The 26228-nt window shown below is 37.5% G+C and overlaps 1 protein-coding gene across 1 annotated transcript in view; it reads left to right on the top strand.

The window, feature by feature from the left end:
- Positions 1-26228, top strand: part of LOC134688437 (2'-5'-oligoadenylate synthase 1A-like) — a 49059-nt gene that overhangs the window by 11804 nt on the left and 11027 nt on the right. Inside the window, exons 2-5 of the mRNA XM_063549151.1 lie at positions 17605-17809; positions 18199-18387; positions 20449-20746; positions 21037-21212. Of these exons, the coding sequence (XP_063405221.1) occupies positions 17651-17809; positions 18199-18387; positions 20449-20746; positions 21037-21212 (822 nt within the window). The 5' untranslated portion in view covers positions 17605-17650. The remainder of the gene's footprint in view (positions 1-17604; positions 17810-18198; positions 18388-20448; positions 20747-21036; positions 21213-26228) is intronic.

Here is a 26228-nt window from a genome sequence, read left to right as displayed (position 1 = left end):
GACCACATTATTGATATTCATGTCAACACCGAAGTGTTGACTACTGGGCTGGTGATACCCTCGGGGATATAAGACTTTTACAGATGGCTTATAATGATAAATGTTAAAGATTTATAAAAAGAAAAATGGGGATCAATGAGCAAAATGTGATAGTACATTCAAATGGATAAAACCAGAAATTCTGACAAAAATTCCAAAACATGACAAGCGAACTTCCTTAATATGCTCACTTCACAAACATTTTATGCAAGTGTATATATTTTGTCTAGTTCATCTCGCAACACCAGCATTCGAAAATTCCTAATCAGAAAAAATCTACTACAACAGGAAACATCTTGATTATAATCCTGGTACTTTTGATAACTATTTACACCACTGGGTCGATGCCACTGCTGGTGGACGTTTCGTCCCCGAGGGTATCACCAGCCCAGTAGTCAGCACTTCGGTGTTGACATGAATATCAATTATATGGTCATTTTATAAATTTCCTGTTTACTAAACTTTGAATTTTTTCGAAAAACTATGGATTTTCTTACCCCAGGAGTAGATTACCTTAGCCGTATTTGGCACAACTTTTTGGAATTTTGGATTCTCAATGCTCTTCAACTTTGTATTTATTTGGCTTTTTAACTATTTTGATGTGAGCGTCACTGATGAGTCTTATGTAGACGAAACGCGCGTCTGGCGTATGAAATTATAATCCTGGTACTTTTGATAACTATTTACACCACTGGATCGATGCCACTGCTGGTGGACGTTTCGTCCCCGAGGGTATCACCAGCCCAGTAGTCAGCACTTCGGTGTTGACATGAATATCAATTATATGGTCATTTTATAAATTTCCTGTTTACAAAACTTTGAATTTTTCGAAAACTATGGATTTTCTTACCCCAGGAGTAGATTACCTTAGCCGTATTTGGCACAACTTTTTGGAATTTTGGATTCTCAATGCTCTTCAACTTTGTATTTATTTGGCTTTTTAACTATTTTGATGTGAGCGTCACTGATGAGTCTTAGGTAGACGAAACGCGCGTCTGGCGTATGAAATTATAATCCTGGTACTTTTGATAACTATTTACACCACTGGGTCGATGCCACTGCTGGTGGACGTTTCGTCCGCGAGGGTATCACCAGCCCAGTAGTCAGCACTTCGGTGTTGACATGAATATCAATTATATGGTCATTTTATAAATTTCCTGTTTACAAAACTTTGAATTTTTCGAAAAACTATGGATTTTCTTACCCCAGGAGTAGATTACCTTAGCCGTATTTGGCACAACTTTTTGAAATTTTGGATTCTCAATGCTCTTCAACTTTGTATTTATTTGGCTTTTTAACTATTTTGATGTGAGCGTCACTGATGAGTCTTATGTAGACGAAACGCGCGTCTGGCGTATGAAATTATAATCATGGTACTTTTGATAACTATTTACACCACTGGGTCGATGCCACTGCTGGCGGACGTTTCGTCCCCGAGGGTATCACCAGCCCAGTAGTCAGCACTTCGGTGTTGACATGAATATTAATTATATGGTCATTTTATAAATTTCCTGTTTACAAAACTTTGAATTTTTCGAAAAACTATGGATTTTCTTACCCCAGGAGTAGATTACCTTAGCCGTATTTGGCACAACTTTTTGGAATTTTGGATTCTCAATGCTCTTCAACTTTGTATTTATTTGGCTTTTTAACTATTTTGATGTGAGCGTCACTGATGAGTCTTATGTAGACGAAACGCGCGTCTGGCGTATGAAATCATAATCCTGGTACTTTTGATAACTATCTTGACATTAAACATAGTTAATGTTTCAAAAAGTAAAAATAAACACAAAGATGATGCTAATAAGTTATGTGAAATAAAAAGAACAAGCAGAAAACAAGCATACATCTGCGGGAATTTGTCGCGCTGTTTAATATTGCAGAGTTGTAGAAGGAATCAAGTAGTTGTTTGGATGTTGATCCTTATGACATATTTGGTCCACAGTTTTACTATTCTTGATTCATGATACTTACAAAGAATTGCAAACATCTTGCAAAGCACGATCTCCTAGAAGTTTTTAACTAGTCTAATAATGTCTATCAACAAAATGCACTTCAAGAATCATATTTTTTTAACCTTGTAAACATCGTAACAACGATGATCCAGTTCCTTTATCAGGGGACTATCAGGTGCAGCCTCCATCATCGGCTGTTTCGGCGCTATTCAACACCAACCTCCAGAGGTGTGCCGGCTCAGTCTGACTCTGAAACTGGATGGCCTACGCTGCACCCGATATGTCAGCTGATGTAACTTTTGCACTGTCACTGAATGATGCTTTCACCAGAGCTGTTATAAAGTCTCTTCTATCATTAGTTCATTATTTCCACTAAATGTCTTCAAATCATTTAATATCTCTAATTGCCACTTTTACAGATCTCATCTCTCTCCCCTATCTTCACTATGATGACACTTCCACTTGTCTATACAATTCTGAAATAAACTTCTCACTATCTGCTCCTCCCAATCCTAAGGTTCTGAGAGCTTGTCATATTGTCTATTCCGAAAGCCCCCTGCACACTTCTTCAATAGCAAAGCACCAAGTTCTCCATCCCTGCTGTTGGCAATTTGATACAAGCTGCTTGAATTTTACCCTCTTCTTTTCGTGTAACTCATACATCCTTTCTTCACAAAGGACTGTCAGTTCCAGCAAGACTGTCTGAACAGTTCCCTGTGACCATTAAACCATATCTGGTCTTAGCGATGTTGCTGCTATTGCTGCAAGAAAGCTCATACATTGCTGGATATCTGTAGTAAACTTCCAGTCTGTTGCTCTTGCATGGATCCCATGGCCTTCAGGTGTGCTGACATGCTCTCAAAAGTGATGTGTTATTTTTACCTTTTTCTTCTTCCTCCTGATGAAGTACAACCTCGCTGCTAATGTGTTCAGTGCACTTTATCATGTCTCCATGTGTTCCTAAAAAATGTCAGTGCCACTTGACAAGATGACGACAACACATGTTGTAGAGATGCTGGTTTGTCTTTGCAAAAGGTGCACATTGAATCTTCTACCCCTATCCATAGGGATTCGATGGACTTGGTATTACATCATACACTGATCTCAGATTGAAGCTGAAACGGTATCCCTCCATACTCCAAATATCGCTCCAGGCAAAAGGCCCCGCTTCTAGTTCCTTGCCAACTAAACCATCTACCTTGCTGCTTCATGACTTCCACCTTGCTATTCCTGCTCTATCATTTTATCTGTCAAACTTCCTGCTTCCTGCTTTCTTCTTGTCCGGATCTTCACTTTGGCTCCTCTAACTTTGGCATCTTTGCTGTTCCTCTACATCACGACCTGTCGTGTTTTTGTAACTTTAAACTCTTAAGTCCACGCATTAAATGAGTGGTAATTGCTGTTTAGTCACTGCATTGTATAAGTCAAGGCTGCTGACACTTCTTATTACGCCAAACCAACGTCTCTATTTTTTTTCTTCTTAAACTTCAACTTTGGACACGGAAAACTCATATACCAAGAACGGCCATAGTGTTCTTGACAAGACACCATGTTGATACATCCAAGCTTTGTATCTTCCTGGCAGACACTTTGGTCTGTCTTCTACAGCCAATCTACCTTTACCAGCTGCCTTTGTATTTATATGGTGGTTTTTCTGTCTACTGGTGTCAAACTTTTACCCAAGCATTTTATTTCAAACTGTTGGTAGAATTTCTCTGCTAATTCGAAAGTTTCATCTCTCACTTTGCCTTAACTCATAAATTAACTTCTTGAATTTACTGGGTTTGAATTTCATTGTTGCCCAACTTATCATTCCTGCCAACTCCTGTAAGGTCCATTTCCCCTCTCTTTTTGGCTTTGCTGTAACAGTCATGTCATCTATAAATGCTCTTATTGGTGGTTGTCTTCTACCTGGTGACATTAATGGTCCTCTTCTTGGTTTTTCCACTGACTTCATAATGAAGATTCACAGCTGCGGCAAACAATATTAGGACAATGTACGTCCCGTTTATATTCCTTCTCATAGTCTCAGCCAAGCTGTGTTGAAATCTCCTACTGTAAATACTTCTCTTTGTGATCAAAATATTCCTGCAGCATTGTCCTGTTAACACGTTGTGGTTGGCACAAAGTACCTCTGCAATGTCAAATTTACCAGTTTGTGATGAATGAATCCGTACGCATAAGCAAGATATACATGTAGCCAAAGTCGCTTTTCTTCTCATTTGATTCTCTTAAGATCTGTGTCAAAACACTAGTATGTTCAATACATCCGGATACCTCTGGCATGCCTCATTTCTGAACCGATAAGTCTTTGCATTCATTACTTAGCAGAAACCTTGTTGTTCTTTGCTAAAACTGGTAGGATTTTACCCTCGATGTTCATTAAAGAGATGGTTCTAAACAGCTTAACTTTTATGGAGTTATCTCCCTTCGGAATAAAACATCCATCTGTTTTATACCATACATCTATCATCTTTCTTCTTCTCCAAACTTCTCTCAAAGACTTCCACAATCGTCTGTAGGTTAACTTGGGATATTTCTTGTACCCGATACTGAATACTATATGGCCCTGGTACTGATGCTGCTCTTGCTTTCTTCAAAACATCCTGCACTTCGTTAAACTTCAGTTCTGACTCATCAATTACAAAAAGTTATATTGGTTTCTCTGGTGTTGCCAGTTTCTCACATTCTCCCAGATCTTCCTCCCGCCTTTCATCACTTTGTGTCTTTCTTTGGTGTTTTTCGACTTCACCCTTTGAGTTTCCCAATAAACCAGATCCTCTTGCTCGAAATAATCTCTTCATATGCAGAAAAGGTTGTGCTGTGAATTGAACTCTTTCCTTTGCCCCTTTCTTTCTGTACGTTACCAGTATATGTGATGTGGTTTTGCTCTTGTTAGTGTTTTAAATTTTCCCAGGTTTCCTTCCTTAACTGTTGTTACCTTTCCTACTCCATAGCATCTCTATACCTCTTCTTTAACCTTTTGAAGTCCACTGTCAGTTCCTTTTTCTTCTACTGTCTGCGGATACTCTGAAGTTGTGTTCTTTCTCTTTTCCCAGATGTAATCAACCCAAAATCTCTTCTTTCCTACGAAGTAAATAATGCACGTCACTGCTCTTACCTTTTCCTGCTAATATTGCTTTTAAGATGTTTTCGAGATCATCATCGAAAGCTTTCCATATCACTGTGTCTGCACTAGTGGACTACTTAATATTTTCCTTCCTTGGCTGTAACATTTCTCTTCTGACTGTTGTTTTTATCAGGTTGATCTCTTCTCCTTCCGTGAGGTGTTTTATCTCTGTAAGCTGATCTGTATCTTATCCTAACCCTAGTTCGCATGGAGGTTATGATCGCTGTGATTTGCTTTCTGAATTGTCTGACCAGATATCACTGTGCGTCGATTGCCAGAATGTGGTGGTTCACATTTCATTCCACTTTGATGGATCTTCAAATATGTAGCATTCTTGCAATATCGAATTATGGTTATGTGATGGATGTATAGAGCTAGCTTCGATATCAAATCGAAATCTATTCGAGTATGTCGATATCGTCGATATCGACATCTGGTATGTCTGAGTTTGTCATAGATGTCTTATGAAAATTTCCTATCATGTCGACATTGTTGATATTTACATCTGGGTATGTCTTGTTGTGTCATGGATGTTTGAAGCAAACATCAATATCGATACGATATCATGTCAACATTGCCTATATTGCCTATATTGATTTATTGGTACATCTTGGATATGATTGACTCAAATGCATCATCTAATCAGGACAACTTTGTGCCTTAAATTGTTTAAGTATCTGATGTTGTTCGGGGCGTTTTCGCATACAGATTTATTTTCAGGAATTAAAGCTTTGCCATAGGGATTTTTCTATGAATTAAAGAAGGGAGGTTGTAGGGTCACCATACCCAAAAGTTGGACCTCAATTAAAAATGTCCATCACTATACCAACTGGGGTCTTTGCGTTCATGCAACCTTGGGCAAGAGCCTTTCTAGTGTTCCTAGTGTGCACAGAAGCTTTGCCAAAGTGACTTTGCTATGAATTAAAGAAGGGAGGTGGTAAGGTCACCCGACCCCAAAACTGGACCTAAAAAAAAAGTTCAGTAACTTTACCCACCTGGGTCCTTGAACCTTGGCAACCTTAGCCAAGTGCCTATCAATTTTACCTATTGGGGACAAAAGCTTTACCATAGGGAATTGATTAATGAATAAAAGAAGGGGGATGGTAGGGTAATCCTACCCCAACTTTGGAACTAAATTTAAAAAGTTCATTAACTTTACCCACCTGGTTCTTTTAGGCCAGGCAATCTGGGAAAAGTTCAAATCAATTGTATCCAGTGGGGACAAAACCTTTGCCGTAGGGATTTTTTTTATGAATTAAATAAATGGGCTAGTAGGGTCACCCTACCCAAACTTTGGACTTTAAAAAAAGGTTTCGTAACTATAACCACCTGGGTATTTGGGCCCAGGCAACCTTAGGCAAGTGCCTATCATTTGTACGTAGTGGTAAAAAAAACATTGCCTAAGGGAAAACTTAATGAAGGAAAGAAGAGGGATGGTAGGGTCATCCTACCCCAACTTTGGACCTAAAAAAAAGGTTCCGTAACTTTACCCACCTGGATCTTTGGGTTCAGGCAAGCTTAGGCAATTGCCTATCGAGTGTACCTAGTGTGGACAAAAGCTTTGCCGTAGGGACTTTGCTATGAATTAAATAAGAGGGATGGTAGGGCCACACAACCCCAACTTTGGACCTCAAAATAAAAAGTTCCGTAACTTTACCCACCTGGGTCTTTGGGTCCAGGCAAGCTAAGGCAATTGCCTACCGAGTGGACCTAGTGTGGACAAAAGCTTTGCCGTAGGGACTTTGCTATGAATTAAATAAGGGGGATGGTAGGGTCACCCGACCCAAACTTTAGACCTAAAAAAAAAGTTCCGTAACTTTAACCACCTGGTTCTTTGGGTCCAGGCAAGCTTAGGCAATTGCCTATCGAGTGTACCTAGTGTGGATAAAAGCTTTGCCGTAGGGACTTTGCTATGAATTAAAAAAGAGGTATGGTAGGGTCACCCGACCCCAACTTTGGACCTCAAAATAAAAAGTTCCGTAACTTTACCCACCTGGGTCTTTGGGTCCAGGCAAGCTTACGCAATTACCTACCGATTGTACCTAGTGTGGATAACAGATTTGCCGTAGGGACTTTGCTATGAGTTAAATCAGGGGGATGGTAGGGTCACCCGAACCCAACTTTTGACCTAAAAAAAAAAGTTCCGTAACTTTAACTACCTGGGTCTTTGGGTCCAGGCAAGCTTACGCAATTGCCTACCAATTGTACCTAGTGTGGACAAAAGCTTTGCCGTATGGACTTTGCTATGAATTAAATAAGGGGGATGGTAGGGTCACCCGAACCCAACTTTTGACCTAAAAAAAAAAGTTCCGTAACTTTACCCACCTGGATCTTTGGGTCCAGGCAAGCTTAGGCAATCCAGATTATCGAGTGAACCTAGTGTGGACAAAAGCTTTGCCGTAGGGACTTTGCTATGAATTAAATAAGGGGGGTGGTAGGGTCAACCGGCCCCAACTTTGGACCTAACAAAAAAAGTTCCGTAACTTTACCCACCTGGGTCTTTGGGTCCAACCAAGCTTAGGCAATTGCTTATCGAGTGTACCTAGTGTGGACAAAAGCTTTACCGTAGAGACTTTGCTATGAATTAAATAAGGGGGATGGTAGGGTCAACCGGCCCCAACTTTGGACCTTAAAAAAAAAAGTTCCGTAACTTGACCCACCTGGATCTTTGGGTCCAGGCAAGCTTATGCAATTGCTTATCGAGTGAACCTAGTGTGGACAAAAGCTTTGCCGTAAGGACTTTGCTATGAATTAAATAAGCGGGATGGTAGGGTCAACTGGCCCCAACTTTGGACCTAAAAAAAAAGTTTCGTAACTTTACCCACCTGGGTCTTTGGGTCCAACCAAGCTTAGGCAATTGCCTATCGAGTGTACCTAGTGTGGACAAAAGCTTTGCCGTAGGGACTTTGCTATGAATTAAATAAGGGGGATGGTAGGGTCACCCGAACCCAACTTTGGACCTAAAAAAAAAGTTCCGTAACTTTACCCACCTGGATCTTTGGGTCCAGGCAAGCTTAGGCAATTGCCTATCGAGTGTACCTAGTGTGGACAAAAGCTTTGCCGTAGGGACTTTGCTATGAATTAAATAAGGGGGGTGGTAGGGTCATCCGACCCCAACTTTGGACCTCAAAATAAAAAGTTACGTAACTTTACCCACCCGGGTCTTTGGGTCCATGCAAGCTTAGATAATTGTCTATCGAGTGTACCTAGTGTGGACAAAAGCTTTGCCGTAGGGACTTTGCTATGATTAAATAAGGGGGATGGTAGGGTCTCCCGACCCCAACTTTGGGCCTAAAAAAAAACGTTCCGTAACTTTACCCACCTGGGTCTTTAGGTCCAGGCAAGCTTAGGCAATTGTCTATCGAGTGTACCTAGTGTGGACAAAAGCTTTGCCGTAGGGACTTTGCTATGAATTAAATAAGAGGGATGGTAGGGTCACCCGACCCCAACTTTGGACCTCAAAATAAAAAGTTCCGTAACTTTACCCACCTGGGTCTTTGGGTCCAGGCAAGCTAAGGCAATTGCCTACCGAGTGTACCTAGTGTGGACAAAAGCTTTGCCGTAGGGACTTTGCTATGAATTAAATAAGGGGGATGGTAGGGTCACCCGACCCCAACTTTGGACCTAAAAAAAAAAGTTCCGTAACTTTAACCACCTGGGTCTTTGGGTCCAGGCAAGCTTAAGCAATTGCCTATCGAGTGTACCTAGTGTGGATAAAAGCTTTGCTGTAGGGACTTTGCTATGTATTAAATAAGAGGTATGGTAGGGTCACCCGACCCCAACTTTGGACCTCAAAATAAAAAGTTCCGTAACTTTACCCACCTGGGTCTTTGGGTCCAGGCAAGCTTACGCAATTGCCTACCAATTGTACCTAGTGTGGACAAAAGCTTTGCCGTAGGGACTTTGCTATGAATTAAATAAGGGGGATGGTAGGGTCACCCGACCCCAACTTTGGACCTAAAAAAAAAGTTCCGTAACTTTACCCACCTGGATCTTTGGGTCCAGGCAAGCTTAGGCAATTGCCTATCGAGTGTACCTAGTGTGGACAAAAGCTTTGCCGTAGGGACTTTGCTATGAATTAAATAAGGGGGATGGTAGGGTCACCCGAACCCAACTTTGGACCTAAAAAAAAAAGTTCCGTAACTTTACCCACCTGGATCTTTGGGTCCAGGCAAGCTTAGGCAATCCAGATTATCGAATGAACCTAGTGTGGACAAAAGCTTTGCCGTAGGGACTTTGCTATGAATTAAATAAGGGGGATGGTAGGGTCAACCGGCCCCAACTTTGGACCTAACAAAAAAAGTTCCGTAACTTTACCCACCTGGGTCTTTGTGTCCAACCAAGCTTAGGCAATTGCCTATCGAGTGTACCTAGTGTGGACAAAAGCTTTACCGTAGAGACTTTGCTATGAATTAAATAAGGGGGATGGTAGGGTCAACCGGCCCCAACTTTGGACCTAAAAAAAAAAGTTACGTAACTTTACCCACCCGGGTCTTTGGGTCCAGCCAAGCTTAGATAATTGCCTATCGAGTGTACCTAGTGTGGACAAAAGCTTTGCCGTAGGGACTTTGCTTTGAATTAAATAAGGGGGATGGTAGGGTCACCCGACCCCAACTTTGGACCTAAAAAAAAAGTTCCGTAACTTTACCCACCTGGATCTTTGGGTCCAGGCAAGCTTAGGCAATTGCCTATCGAGTGAACCTAGTGTGGACAAAAGCTTTGCCGTAGGGACTTTGCTATGAATTAAATAAGGGGGATGGTAGGGTCAACCGGCCCCAACTTTGGACCTAAAAAAAAAGTTCCGTAACTTTACCCACCTGGGTCTTTGGGTCCAACCAAGCTTAGGCAATTGCATATCGAGTGAACCTAGTGTGGACAAAAGCTTTGCCGTAGGGACTTTGCTATGAATTAAATAAGGGGGGTGGTAGGGTCATCCGACCCCAACTTTGAAGCTCAAAATAAAAAGTTACGTAACTTTACCCACCTGGGTCTTTAGGTCCAGGCAAGCTTAGGCAATTGTCTATCGAGTGTACCTAGTGTGGACAAAAGCTTTGCCGTAGGGACTTTGCTATGAATTAAATAAGAGGGATGGTAGGGTCACCCGACCCCAACTTTGGACCTCAAAATAAAAAGTTCCGTAACTTTACCCACCTGGGTCTTTGGGTCCAGGCAAGCTAAGGCAATTGCCTACCGAGTGTACCTAGTGTGGACAAAAGCTTTGCCGTAGGGACTTTGCTATGAATTAAATAAGGGGGATGGTAGGGTCACCCGACCCCAACTTTGGACCTAAAAAAAAAAGTTCCGTAACTTTAACCACCTGGGTCTTTGGGTCCAGGCAAGCTTAAGCAATTGCCTATCGAGTGTACCTAGTGTGGATAAAAGCTTTGCTGTAGGGACTTTGCTATGAATTAAATAAGAGGTAGGGTAGGGTCACCCGACCCCAACTTTGGACCTCAAAATAAAAAGTTCCGTAACTTTACCCACCTGGGTCTTTGGGTCCAGGCAAGCTTACGCAATTGCCTACCAATTGTACCTAGTGTGGACAAAAGCTTTGCCGTAGGGACTTTGCTATGAATTAAATAAGGGGGATGGTAGGGTCACCCGACCCCAACTTTGGACCTAAAAAAAAAGTTCCGTAACTTTACCCACCTGGATCTTTGGGTCCAGGCAAGCTTAGGCAATTGCCTATCGAGTGTACCTAGTGTGGACAAAAGCTTTGCCGTAGGGACTTTGCTATGAATTAAATAAGGGGGATGGTAGGGTCAACCGGCCCCAACTTTGGACCTAAAAAAAAAGTTCCGTAACTTTACCCACCTGGGTCTTTGTGTCCAACCAAGCTTAGGCAATTGCCTATCGAGTGTACCTAGTGTGGACAAAAGCTTTACCGTAGAGACTTTGCTATGAATTAAATAAGGGGGATGGTAGGGTCAACCGGCCCCAACTTTGGACCTAAAAAAAAAAGTTACGTAACTTTACCCACCCGGGTCTTTGGGTCCAGCCAAGCTTAGATAATTGCCTATCGAGTGTACCTAGTGTGGACAAAAGCTTTGCCGTAGGGACTTTGCTTTGAATTAAATAAGGGGGATGGTAGGGTCACCCGACCCCAACTTTGGACCTAAAAAAAAAGTTCTGTAACTTTACCCACCTGGATCTTTGGGTCCAGGCAAGCTTAGGCAATTGCCTATCGAGTGAACCTAGTGTGGACAAAAGCTTTGCCGTAGGGACTTTGCTATGAATTAAATAAGGGGGATGGTAGGGTCAACCGGCCCCAACTTTGGACCTAAAAAAAAAGTTCCGTAACTTTACCCACCTGGGTCTTTGGGTCCAACCAAGCTTAGGCAATTGCATATCGAGTGAACCTAGTGTGGACAAAAGCTTTGCCGTAGGGACTTTGCTATGAATTAAATAAGGGGGGTGGTAGGGTCATCCGACCCCAACTTTGAAGCTCAAAATAAAAAGTTACGTAACTTTACCCACCTGGGTCTTTAGGTCCAGGCAAGCTTAGGCAATTGTCTATCGAGTGTACCTAGTGTGGACAAAAGCTTTGCCGTAGGGACTTTGCTATGAATTAAATAAGAGGGATGGTAGGGTCACCCGACCCCAACTTTGGACCTCAAAATAAAAAGTTCCGTAACTTTACCCACCTGGGTCTTTGGGTCCAGGCAAGCTAAGGCAATTGCCTACCGAGTGTACCTAGTGTGGACAAAAGCTTTGCCGTAGGGACTTTGCTATGAATTAAATAAGGGGGATGGTAGGGTCACCCGACCCCAACTTTGGACCTAAAAAAAAAAGTTCCGTAACTTTAACCACCTGGGTCTTTGGGTCCAGGCAAGCTTAAGCAATTGCCTATCGAGTGTACCTAGTGTGGATAAAAGCTTTGCTGTAGGGACTTTGCTATGAATTAAATAAGAGGTAGGGTAGGGTCACCCGACCCCAACTTTGGACCTCAAAATAAAAAGTTCCGTAACTTTACCCACCTGGGTCTTTGGGTCCAGGCAAGCTTACGCAATTGCCTACCAATTGTACCTAGTGTGGACAAAAGCTTTGCCGTAGGGACTTTGCTATGAATTAAATAAGGGGGATGGTAGGGTCACCCGACCCCAACTTTGGACCTAAAAAAAAAGTTCCGTAACTTTACCCACCTGGATCTTTGGGTCCAGGCAAGCTTAGGCAATTGCCTATCGAGTGTACCTAGTGTGGACAAAAGCTTTGCCGTAGGGACTTTGCTATGAATTAAATAAGGGGGATGGTAGGGTCACCCGAACCCAACTTTGGACCTAAAAAAAAAAGTTCCGTAACTTTACCCACCTGGATCTATGGGTCCAGGCAAGCTTAGGCAATCCAGATTATCGAATGAACCTAGTGTGGACAAAAGCTTTGCCGTAGGGACTTTGCTATGAATTAAATAAGGGGGATGGTAGGGTCAACCGGCCCCAACTTTGGACCTAACAAAAAAAGTTCCGTAACTTTACCCACCTGGGTCTTTGTGTCCAACCAAGCTTAGGCAATTGCCTATCGAGTGTACCTAGTGTGGACAAAAGCTTTACCGTAGAGACTTTGCTATGAATTAAATAAGGGGGATGGTAGGGTCAACCGGCCCCAACTTTGGACCTAAAAAAAAAAGTTACGTAACTTTACCCACCCGGGTCTTTGGGTCCAGCCAAGCTTAGATAATTGCCTATCGAGTGTACCTAGTGTGGACAAAAGCTTTGCCGTAGGGACTTTGCTTTGAATTAAATAAGGGGGATGGTAGGGTCACCCGACCCCAACTTTGGACCTAAAAAAAAAGTTCCGTAACTTTACCCACCTGGATCTTTGGGTCCAGGCAAGCTTAGGCAATTGCCTATCGAGTGAACCTAGTGTGGACAAAAGCTTTGCCGTAGGGACTTTGCTATGAATTAAATAAGGGGGATGGTAGGGTCAACCGGCCCCAACTTTGGACCTAAAAAAAAAGTTCCGTAACTTTACCCACCTGGGTCTTTGGGTCCAACCAAGCTTAGGCAATTGCATATCGAGTGAACCTAGTGTGGACAAAAGCTTTGCCGTAGGGACTTTGCTATGAATTAAATAAGGGGGGTGGTAGGGTCATCCGACCCCAACTTTGAACCTCAAAATAAAAAGTTACGTAACTTTACCCACCCGGGTCTTTGGGTCCATGCAAGCTTAGATAATTGCCTATCGAGTGTACCTAGTGTGGACAAAAGCTTTGTCGTAGGGACTTTGCTATGATTAAATAAGGGGGATGGTAGGGTCTCCCGACCCCAACTTTGGGCCTAAAAAAAAACGTTCCGTAACTTTACCCACCTGGGTCTTTAGGTCCAGCCAAGCTTAGGCAATTGCCTATCGAGTGTACCTAGTGTGGACAAAAGCTTTGCCGTAGGGACTTTGCTATGAATTAAATAAGGGGGATGGTAGGGTCACCCGATCCCAACTTTGGACCTCAAAATAAAAAGTTCCGTATCTTTATCAACCTGAGTTTTTGGGCCCAGGCAACCTTGGGCAAGTGCCTATCAGTTGTAACTGGTGAGCAAATAAGCTTTGCCGTAGGGACAATTTGATGGAGGAAAGAAGGGGGATGGTAGGGTCACCCTACCCCATCCGGGACTGTGCGTAGGGAAATGTTTACGGATTATAGTTATTTTACATAGGCTTGAATCTAAATAATTTTTTGTTTAGATTAACCAATTTATTTATGTCAAATCGTTTCGTTCTATTTGACGTGTGTAGTTCTTACACTTATCGCTTTTCTTATAAGAATGTAATAAATAAATTACTAGAGTGACTATTTACTTTTGAATAATTACCTGAATAGCTAGTTCTAAGGCGAAAAGTGAATATAAGGGTTATCAGCTTTTCTTTTCAATCGAATAATTTCTATAAGCTTGAAGATCTAATTGTATCGCTACACTAGTTTATTGTAACCTGTTGTTATCAATTGTTATTATTATTATACAGATAATTACCCATCCCTTATCAGAGAGAAAGGAGAAAGGGTTAATAGCTAAAACGTTTTTTAGAATCCCGGCTTTAAAAAAAGTTGTATTTAATACACGAATAAATAATTAAACTTTGTATGTGTTAAAATGGAATTACATTTCATCTTCCTACTGGAAATTATTTGTCATCCTATTTATTTATTTGTCATCATATTTAAAAGTACGTTTGGTGTTATTGCAAGTCTTCGGTTTTTAGGCATGATCATGTTGGCGCGTTTTCTTATTGTTCGCTGGCTTATTGTTCGCTAGCTTGATTCATCTTATTGTTCGCTGGCTTATTGTTCGCTAGCTTGAGTCTGGTAAATCTAACATTATGATAAGTAAGACAGATAGGATTTTCGGTTTTAAAAAGAGTTTTGCTGCAATTGTTTGGTTGTTTTTTTTGTATGTGCATGCACATGTACTGATTTTTGTGTCATGGTTGGATATATCCCATATTCTTTGTTTGTTTCTATAACAATCTGAAGGAATGATGCCTTTTATAGCATGCAAAATGTTTATTTTAGCATGGATAGACATTTTATTTGTCGACAGTTAACACTAAGCGTTAGTGAAGGAATTATTTCGATTATAAAGTTTATTCAAATTTGTTTCATTTAAGAACAAATACGAGCTTAATTCATTATTAGACAACACCAATTCAATGTGGTATGTTTTGTTATATAATTTTATAATGATAAAATCACAAAAAGGAACTAAACTGTGTAAATTATCTAAATAACATGCACACGAACTATTAAAATTTAGAAAGGAAATGGGAAATGTTTCAAAGCGACAACAACCCGACCATAGAGCAGACAACATACATTAGAGTTTTAAAACATAGCTTTTCTAATGAACAGAACTCATTTTAGAATTGAGAAATTTGTTTTTGGATCATTTTTGTCGAGCACTCGACTTTTGTCGTATGTGTCGTCGTCGGGCGGAGGCTTCCACAAATATTCACTCTGTTGTTTAAGTTTTTAAAATTTTTAATAACTTTTTTAAACTATCCTGGATTTCTACCAAACTTGGACAGAAGCAAATTTTGTAAGAATAAATTCCACTTGTGTCGTATTTTACTTAAAAGAGGATTTAGCTTTTCTGCACGAAACTTTACATTCACTCTGTGGTAAAAGATTTAAAAATTTTAATAACTTTCTTAAACTATCCTGGATTTCTACCATACTTGGACAGAACTTGAGAAACGTGTTTATGATCATAAGATAGTATTAACTTAGAAATAAATTTTGAAAAAAGAAAAAAATATTTTTTCCGTATTTAAGTTAAAAATGGACGTAGTTTTTCTGCCATGTAACATTACACACAGTCTGCACTTAAAGTGTTCACTTTATTTTTACGTTACTATTTTTAAAAATGATATTGACTCCATGTTACTAAACATAATTACATTTAGTCAATATCATTTCCCCAACAAAAGAAGCATCGATTCAAATAATTTTGTAAGTTTCAAAATGGAATTGTGAGTCAGAAACCTATGCTGGTCCAATATTTAATCACACCCCAAATTCAGAGCTGTTATCAAGATGAAATTTAGGGTCAATTATTGCCCTAACTGTTCAGGGTTCGACTTCTGCGGTCACTGTTATTTTTTAATGTTTTTGCATTCTTTAGTGACTATACCTGCATCTTTTTATTATAATACTAGAACACACCCGTGATATCGCGGGTCCGTGACTGACTTAAAGTAAATAACTATGCGCAATTTAGCCTTATTTTAGTATAACATGTAGCATTGCCATCTGATAAAGTCATTCCGATTATAAGATACACATTTTTTTCCGTCCTTTCATATTTTTCTGTTTTAACCCGTCGAATCAATTATTGATAATATTAATTATTTGGAAAACAAAAGGTCCTGGAATGGAGTATTTTTTAATCAACATCATTGTCCTAGTATTAGTTATAGATATATTAGAATTCTTTGAATCGTTGTATGACGTCATGCCCACTAACAAATTGAAAACTGTACCTATACGCCTTATTTTTAGTCCAGAATTTTAGTATTCGTATTGTTATCTTAGAAAGTCTTACTGATTAAAATACTACAATAGGTTACAATTTGACAATTAAGTAGTGTCAACCCCGTGATTATGACTCGTGTATATAGCATATTAATAATGAATACAACGTTTGGTGGTGTGCCTGTCAGATGCGGAACGTACAGATAAGGTAATAGGTAACAGGTGAATATACTATTGGTATCAGTATCGGACTCGCCCCGGAACTTCTTAATTATTGGCAATATTAATTACGTGGAAAACAAAAGGGCCTGGAGTGGTGTGATTTTTAATCTACACCTTTGTACTGAATGAGTTATATATAAAGTTGAATTCTTTGATTCGTCGTTTTTACGTGATGACGGCTGACAATTTGGACCTCGTAATTTTAGTATTATAGACTAGAACACACCCGTGATATCGCGGGTCCGTGACTGAATTAAGGTATATAATTAACATTCTGGGGGCCCGCAAATGAATGTTAAGAATAACACTTGAGGTGTTCCCGCTACCGCTCTCTATTGTACACGACGTCACCGTTGTTGTGACGTAAGCTTTTCAGAGTTCCAATATAAGTATCATTGCAAGTAGACGTTCTTATTTCTAAGCCTTAATTTGTGTCCGATACAACCACTCTACGATATTGGTACCGAGACCAGGATGAATCTGAAGCTACGTTCGATATGAGCAGGACATAGAAGTGCAGTTTCCAGATTGATAAAGGAATTTGAAGACCTTCAACAAGAAGAAGGTGCAACCGTGGACACGGAGGATTTGTCAAATATATTGGATAGTCTGAAACGGAAGCAAGAAGTATTACGCAAGTTAGATGAGGACATAGTACAGGAACTGGACGACGGAGATATTGAAACAGAGATCGTTGAAGGTCTTCAAATTTCTTTATCAATCTGGAAACTGCACTTCTATGTCCTGCTCGTATCGAACGTAGCTTCAGATTCATCCTGGTCACGGCACCAATATCGTAGAGTGGTTGTATCGGACACAAATTAAGGCTTAGAAATAAGAACGTCTACTTGCAATGATACTTGTATTGGAACTCTGAAAAGCTAACGTCACAACAACGGTGACGTCGTGTACAATAGAGAGCGGTAGCGGGAACACCTCAAGTGTTATTCTTAACAATAATATTGGTATCGGTATCGGACTCGACCCGGAACTTCTTAATTATTGGCAATATTAATTACGTGGTAAACAAAAGGGCCTGGAGTGGTGTAATTTTCAATCTACACCCTTGTACTATATTAGTGATATATAAAGTTGAATTCTTTGATTCGTCGTTTTTACGTGATGACGGCTGAAAAAATGGACATCGTAATTTTAGTATTATAGATGTTTGTGGCATTTTTTTTTTTCAATCATATAGTTTCATTTCTTGTAAGACAAATATTACTGATTTGGGCTAAAATTCACTAGTTGCATTGTCGGATAACCACTACTATTCACATACAATTTTACATTTTCAGAAAACTTCACTCTCTTTTCGCTTACATTGTATATGTTTGTGGCATTATGGGGAGAACGCCTTCATGGCAAGATCGAAGGAACAATACGACTGACTTCCCTTTTTGGTGTAAAATCTGTGGACCCAAGGAAAAACGATTTAAAACAGAAAAAGACAAGCAGACACACGATGAAATGAAAGAAAGCCATGATCCTAATTTCGTGCCTGTATGTACATTTGTATCTAGTAGACATTTATTATGTTTAAATTTGTTTGAGTTTATTTTCCTGTTATTGTGGTACACGAATCAAGTTGTATTGGGAGTGAAGAGACATTCTAATTTTGTAGGTTTATAATTGATATATGCATTTAATTTAAATGTATATGTTGTCTAATATAAATAACATATCATGAACAATGATGAACGTTTTGTGAAATAGTATAAACACCGTCAATAATTAAAACTTTATTTGTAATCGGCATGCAAACGAAAGACCTGCATCTCTTCGTGAAAACAAACGGAATATGAGAAAATATATTATATAATATTGTTATTGATTCCTTTGATATTTAAAAAATCAGTCTGAGTTATTCAAACTTTTGTCATTTATTACAGGTCAAAAGAAAGCAGACACGACGGAAGAAAAAGAAGAAACAAAATAAGTTCAAAGTCAACAAAATAATTGATTCAAAAGTTTTACCGGATGAAAATTATAGAAAAAAGTGTAAAGCTGTTTTAAAACGTATCGGGGATATTCTGAAGAATAACGTTTCTGAAAGATATAGACCTGCAGAAGTCATTAAGGTAGCAGTTTTATGTAAATCATTCCTCACTTTATCATTATTTGCTATGCAATACAGGGTACAAGGATATTTTTATCGGTGTTTGCGCACAAAGTATCATTGTCGGAACATTACCGAAACCCTGGGATTATTTTGGAATGAGAATACATTAATTTTTGCTAGTGGAAATAACCGAAGCTAATGGTGCATAAAAGAATTCGTTATATAATACATTTCTGCAATTGTTACCCGATTCATCCTCTTCATCGTTTCATATTCGATTATGACGTAAAATTTTCTTGCTGTCTACTGAATTTCCTTTTTTGACGTTGTAATAGTTATCAAAAGTACCAGGATTATAATTTAGCACGCCAGACGTGATGCTGATATCAAAATATTTATAAAGCCAAACAAGTACAAAGTTGTAGAGCATTTACATGTAGGATCCACAATTCCAAAAAGCTTTGCCAAATACGGCTTAGTTAATCCTGGAATAAGAAAATCCTCAGTTTTTTCGAACAATTCAAAGTTTTGTAAACAGGACATTTATAAAACTGACCGCATTATTGATATTCCTGTCAACATAGAAATGTGGACTACTGGGCTGGTATTACTCTTGGAGACGAAACGTCCAATAGAAGTGGCATCGACCCAGTGGTTTAAATAGTTATTAAAAGTACCAGGATTATGAATTAGTACGCTGTAAAACAGGACTCAGTCTAATGACATTAATTACAAATGACAAAAACACAGATTTTTCTTTAAAAGGATTACAAATGAATGAAAATCATTAATGAAACAGATTCCACAACCGATATCGTTAAAAACTTTATAAATTTTATCCATTCGAGAACGTTAAATTTTCAAATGCGATTTAATGCGATCATCAATTTTGACTTAAACACTAACAGTATATAGGAACAAAAAAATACCACCAGGTGTCTGATATAATTAATACTGATCTCAACTAAACCAAAATCTTTAAACATAAAGATGGGAGCGCGGTTCACATCTTTGAAACTATTTGTATATGTACTTAGTTAGGTGATCGATCCACTGATAATTAAGATCAGAACCAAATTCACATACCCTGTTATTTTTGTTATTCGCCAGACATAATAGTAATCAAAGGTACCAGGATTTTAATTTAGTACACGCGTTTCGTCTACATAAGACTCATCAGTGACGCTCATATCAAAATATTTATAAATTAAGCAAAACAAGTACAAAAGTTTTGTGAGCAGGAAATTTATAAAAATGACCACAAAATCAATATTCATGTCAGCACCGAAGTGTTGACTACTGGGCTGGTGATACCCTCTGGGACGAAACATCCTCCAGCAGTGGCATCATCCCATTTGTGTAAATAGTAAAATATTTATACAATATAAATCAACACATGTATCAGAAATGAGCTCTCTTTGTGAGGGTAGCATACTTTTTATTAACCAATGTATAAAAACCTTTGATCAAACAGTTCGTTTCCAAATTCATTTTTATCGGCTTGTATTCATTCGTTACTAATTATGTATAAAACCAGTCATACTGGCTCGAACACAGTCAGCCATCCATTAATACATACAAATATACACCAATCTAAAAGACAAGAAATACAACTTCAATAAATCCTTAAAACTATATCACTACTTTCCACATAAAAACAATAGATGGTCTTGGTGATGATTGGTGGGAGCGGGTGCTTTTTTTTTTTTTTTATCAATTTCAGCAACCACGAGTAACACGAGCCAAAGTCACACGGTACATCGAATACCTGTTTCAAATTCCCAATGCGACTTCCGTCAAATGGAATACGTTGTAAACATATCAGGTATACTAAAAACAAATACATGTGCGTCCGTACTATTATTAAATATATGTCTAATTTGTGATGTTCAAAGCATAAGAAAAGTCTGGCACTGAATTTTCATGTACTTAGAAAAATCTAGACCACTTTATATAGTGTCAGAAATTTAGAATTTCAAATACATTTGGAGTTGATTTGATGTGATATAATGTTTTACCCAAAAGACCCTAATAAGGAATAAAATACAACTCCCCTATTTTTTCTCTCAATATATTCCAGGCTGGATCAACTGGAAAAGGGACTGCAATAAAGGGCAATTCAGATGTAGATATTGTATTTTTCTTACCGGAAACAAACTTCAGCACGGTGGAAAGCATGGTTTCTGAACACAAATTAATTTTAGATGACGTCAAGAAAACTCTGAAGAGCTCAGATTACAATGTTATTGGTACAACTTCCAAGGCTTTGAAATTGAGAGTAAAATGTCATGAACATGGTTCTGGGAAATCTCATGGTATCGATGTTGATGTCTTGCCTGCTGCAAATTTTGGAAAATTAGGCGCAAGTATTGAAAAAGGTAAACAAAATATTTTACTAGATATAAATCATCATATGTGTGCGTATAAGTCAGCAACCATTTGGTTTAACAAACTGTAATGTTGAAGGTCATCGTTCTGTCAACGATTGTGTCTGTTTAGAAATTTGTTTAGTATTTTATTCAGTATTGTTGTTGGTGATGTTGGTTCCAAACTTGTAAAGCTTATCATATTTAATTAGTCTATGGTACTTTTACATTATTTTATATGCATAGGATTAAAACAGTATATGAAATAAGACGATAACACTAATTCGGATTGTTTGTTGTAGATGATCTTCAAGAAATATACGATAAAATGAAAAGCGGTCCTTTGTCAGAAAGGAAGTTTTATACTCTATCCTTAACAAAACAGCAAAAAATGTTTGTGAAAAGAGACAGACCTGAAACCTTGAAACGGTTGATTCGATTTGTTAAATACTGGAAAAAGACAAGTATTCAGGTTAAGGTATGTACAATATTATACTCAGCACAAGTTGTCTACATAATCATTTCAAGTTAATTATTTCCCTCATTAAACCCTCACCGATAATATAAAACATTTATCGACAGGTAGTAGGTACTCATAAGGTCGCTAATTGCGCCCCTTTAAAAGCAGATGTATTCCTGTATTGCTTTAATACTCAGTTTATGACACATCTAAGTAACGACGAGTCATTGTTTTATTTGGTTGACACATTCAACAATAATACCTATCATTATCTTGATGATATTTTTTCGTTTGATAATCCAATTTTTTTTTAAATATTCTTTTTTTTTTATATATAAACACCGATTTGATTAATTAATTTGACTGTACCTGATGAAAACGTATTAAGAACGGTATTTCAAACCCTAAATTTTACTGTAATATTGCACAAAAGTGCGAAAAAGTCAAGGTTATCGTATTACTGTTGTTATAATAAGATCTTTGAAAATGGTTTCACTTTGTACCAAATATCTAATTGGTCAACAACAAATTACCACGTTTTATTTTTTATAGAATTGTATATTTTCAATTGTTCTTTTTGGTTTTTTTTTGGAATGTGTAAATATACATCCACGTTTATGTTCTTTATATAAATTGCCTTATCCATATATAACATTATACGTATTTATAAGACGTGTTAGGGAAGGAATTTGAAGGAACACTTGCTGTCAAATTCATGTTCACTCAAATTCATAAATTTGATTTATATCCATGTTAAACATTTATCCAAATTCTAAAAAGTCTGAAATAAGCAATTTACAGGCCATGGACTCGATAATGTGTATCTTCTTGTCGTGTGTGTTTAATCTTGACGCTATCTAATTAACTATCGACTATGACAACGAAATGACAACTTAAAAATAAACATAGACATGGGTAAAATCTCCTGGTTCTTACTGTGCTATAAACTTGATAATGCACAGCAAATGTGTGCATTAACTACCTCAGATATACTGCACAGTTCAAATCGATTTTAACCTTAAGGGGCGGTTCCTGGATTTGGAAAGGGGCGTCATCAGTCTATAAAATTTAAAAAAAATTTATCACCGAGTGTAGCGAGACAAAAACAATATTGACGATGTTTTGCTAAAACACGATACTGTGTCCAATCCAAGGGTGAATGACCTATCCGCACCAAATCCTGAATACGCCATCTGTTTTGAAATTACGACAAAGTTGAACCTGCACAAACATCATAGTTTCAAAATAGGACAAAAGAAAGGTTTCTCGTTCCTTTGTGTATCTATATCGTACGACGTTTCTAAGCTGAGACAAAAAAAATGATATTTTGTGTGCAACGAAAATCTTAAATTACTGCTTTAAAGTCAGGAAGCTGGTTAAAACATTTATTGAAAATGTCTGCAAAAAAAATGAAATCAAACTAAGAATATCCGAATAATAGAGATCTGATTTGGATTAGCTTTAGTCTCAATGGAATTTTTAACGACTTTTTGAATATTGATGGATCGAACTTAATGAGGATCATATTTAGGTTTGTTTCAAAACTGGGGGATTAGCTGGAGATCTATCTAACTTCATTCAAATGGACGTGCCTTACAAATTAACACAGTAGATAAAAAAAATGGGGGTTCAAAAGAAAACTCGGTTCATCTTTCTCTAAGCATAACATTGAAGGAAAAATGAAATTTAAATTTTAAAGCTATCAATCTAAACTTAATAAACCTTTCAGTTATTATATTTTTCATACATCGATTTGAAAGTACACAATTTGTCAAAATCTTAAGGTGAAACCACACACTACATGGAGATATCTCTGTAAAACAGCTAAACGTGTTAACTACATTGTGTTGTTAAGGAATTTTTAGCCTCTCAACGATCAAAATAAGTGTTTGTCAAACTGCTATATAACCAATGTAATTTTTCTGATAAAACGGTTGGTTCAATTTTTTTAATTTTTTTTTGTCAAAGGGTCAATTTGAGTGAATACTTTGTTAAAGTTTTATGAATTTTAAACTAGCCAAATTAATTTTAGTGAAGGTGTTGGGTACCACCTTAATCGTCACTTAGCCAAATTAAATAAAAATTGGAAATACATTTAACAGAAACCATAACAAAAATACCATTAAATCGCAATTTTAGAATAAGTAAACATAAAAAAAATGTTATTAATTCAAAACTTACCAAACTCCTTTTCTTTACCCTACAAGAAAACTTTCCTATGATCTGTAGATTGCGGAATATCGTCCATATTTCTAAATCGTTCACGTAAACTGATTGGCAATGCGTCATGGGTTAAAACAGTTATTGACCAATCAAATCGGTTTATAGGATTTAATTGGCACGGCTCATGTGACTCTTTACACGAACTACTACGTCGTTCATGTTAATTAGGGTCACGCGAGCCGTGCAGGTTAAATCCTATATACATGTACCTACTTGCTTGTTCATAAACTATAATTTAATAATTTCAAATTAAAACTCTCTACGTTATTTTTGTGACATCAAGAGAAAAGGATAGAATCATCGGTTTCTTTTCAATTTGAAGTTATTACAAATGACTAAGTAGATACGGTTGTATAAGATTATATAAAATCAAACTTCGCCATGAATCCTCATAGACGAGCCTTATAATGCCAAAGGACACTTCAATTAATTTTATTATCAAAAACGTACATGTGTAGGGTCCTATAAATAAGGTCTTCAAAATCTCATATATGATTGAGCTAATTTCCGTCATGGCAAAACACGACGTCAAACCAATGAATATGATTAAGCAAAATAGTATTTCAATACTTACACGCTTAACATTTTGCATAATATATCATTAACATAAAGTTGTTGAGGTAGGTGATATTTCATTTAAGATTCTGTTGCATTTTGCAAGTCAATAGGGCGGCCAATTCCTTAGTAACGACCTGTTAATTGTGCATTTGGTTGTAATAGTAGTAGCTATTACAAACACAAAAAAAAATGTTATATAAAAATTTGTCTCATGAATTATAAGGATTAGACATATTTTTATATAGGTTATTTATGTGTAGCAGAACAGCAGAAGGTCACCAACACAGGTCTTCAATGTAGCGAGAAATTCCCGCATCCGGAGGCGTCCTTCAGCTGGCCCCTAAACAAATATTACTAGTTCAGTGATTATGAACGCCATACTAATTTCCAAATTGTACACAAGAAACTAAAATTAAAATAATACAAGACTAACAAAGGCCAGAGGCTCCTGACTTCGCGGGTAGGTTAATGCTGTATTTTCAAAAAAATGAAAAAATGATACTTAAATTTCAACTTTTAATAAAAAGACTTTTTGTCTCATTGTTAGTGTAATGTGTTATATTTTTTAGTTTTGCTAGTATGTTGACAATATAAATTTTCATTTTCAAAAATAACATTCTCAAATTATCACGTGGTTATCACGTGACACTCAAAATCTATTTATATACATGAAAACAGTAAACTCAAAAGTGCTAGCGTGTAGACACTCTTGTTTTTCTAAGTATTGTTATCTGTGGATAGCTTATATACCAAAGTATTAGAAAAGTGCTACTCGCCTCCTTTGAATGAAAATATTAATTAAATAAACGGAGATTTTCGACTAAATTGCGCCAAAAAAACTATGACCTTCAGATATTACATCGTCTAACACTTAAACGGAATAAACAACATGGACCGAGTAGCAGTTTTCGTAAAATATTATTATTCAGCTTTCTGTACGTTTATTTGAATCGAAATTTCATCATTTCTACACGCTAGCACTTTTGAGTCAAAGTTAACTTGTTTCATAAGTTTTCGGGTCCGTCATTGTTTACAAACGCACAAGTGACTTTCAAAGGGAAGTAATTCTGTCAAAAGAACTAAAATTTTCAGTCATCGGGTAATTGTTGCTGATCTTTATTTAAATGTACTTTCTGTTGCATCTTCTCCATAAACAATTTATTTAATAAAAGAAATATATATTTTACTCGGAGAATAGATCAGAATGATTATAACTACACATCGGCTTGGTATGAAGCCCCTTTTCTTTCTGTTTGGTATTTTTTGGCCAAAAAATTATGTACTGAATTTTTCTACGGACACTAGCTTTATCTACCAATAAAACATGACCTCCGTGTATTCGCACAACAGTGTGGGAAGTGTTATTAAACACCATTCAATCAATCAGATAGTTCTTTGAATTGTGTTTTCTATTTTGTCAGATGAGGTGCCTCTCATGTTTGGGTTTTGCCTCTTGTAACAGTGTAAACTGTCAGAGTGTACAATAAAATCTTGAATCTTGCTCATTCTTCATAAATCATACAGACCCATACTCTGTACATCATTCAGTCGTTGGTCACAGTGGCAATCACACCATATATAATGACAGCTTGGAATATATATTCAATGTCCTGCTTATTTTTTCTCTCAATACATTTAATTACCACATACTGATAGAAAACATAGTTAAAGAAAAATAGATGTTGATTTCATAAAAAAAAAAATTATGATGGTCAGTATTAAAGTATGGGACTATTAAATAAATTTATACCAAATATGATAGTCCAAGAGCTAATGGAAATTTAATTATATTTCAAATCCTGCAACATTTTCATAACACATGTTCCCTTTACACCATGTACACATTCAATGAACATTCTGTGTCTCATCAAGCATACTTAAAACTCCAGAATATGTATTTATTCTATGTATATATATATATGTACCATTATCTCTGTAACTTAAATTTGTATTTAGTTTATGAGAATAAAATATTTTAAATTTCTTTTACAGCTAATTTCCTAAAGCTTGTAGAGTAAAAGTTTGGTTGGCCTGCTTTTTTTGTTTGTATAAACATTTACCCAAGCTTAAAGCACTTAAGATTGTCATCTTCAAACAATAAATATAGACAAACTTAAACCTGTAAATATTAAAGTTAAATGCAATTGGGTGTTATTTAAATTATCATTGTACAATATACAAAAAAGCAAACAAGGTAACCAAAGTCTTGCTCTACATACCAATAGGAAATCAGCTGTAATATGTGCCTTCTTT

Source organism: Mytilus trossulus, chromosome 10 (assembly GCF_036588685.1).
Source record: "Mytilus trossulus isolate FHL-02 chromosome 10, PNRI_Mtr1.1.1.hap1, whole genome shotgun sequence".
Taxonomy (NCBI): Eukaryota; Metazoa; Mollusca; class Bivalvia; order Mytilida; family Mytilidae; genus Mytilus; species Mytilus trossulus.
Note: the sequence above shows the minus strand (reverse complement) of the source record. Positions and strands in the feature narration are given on the sequence as shown.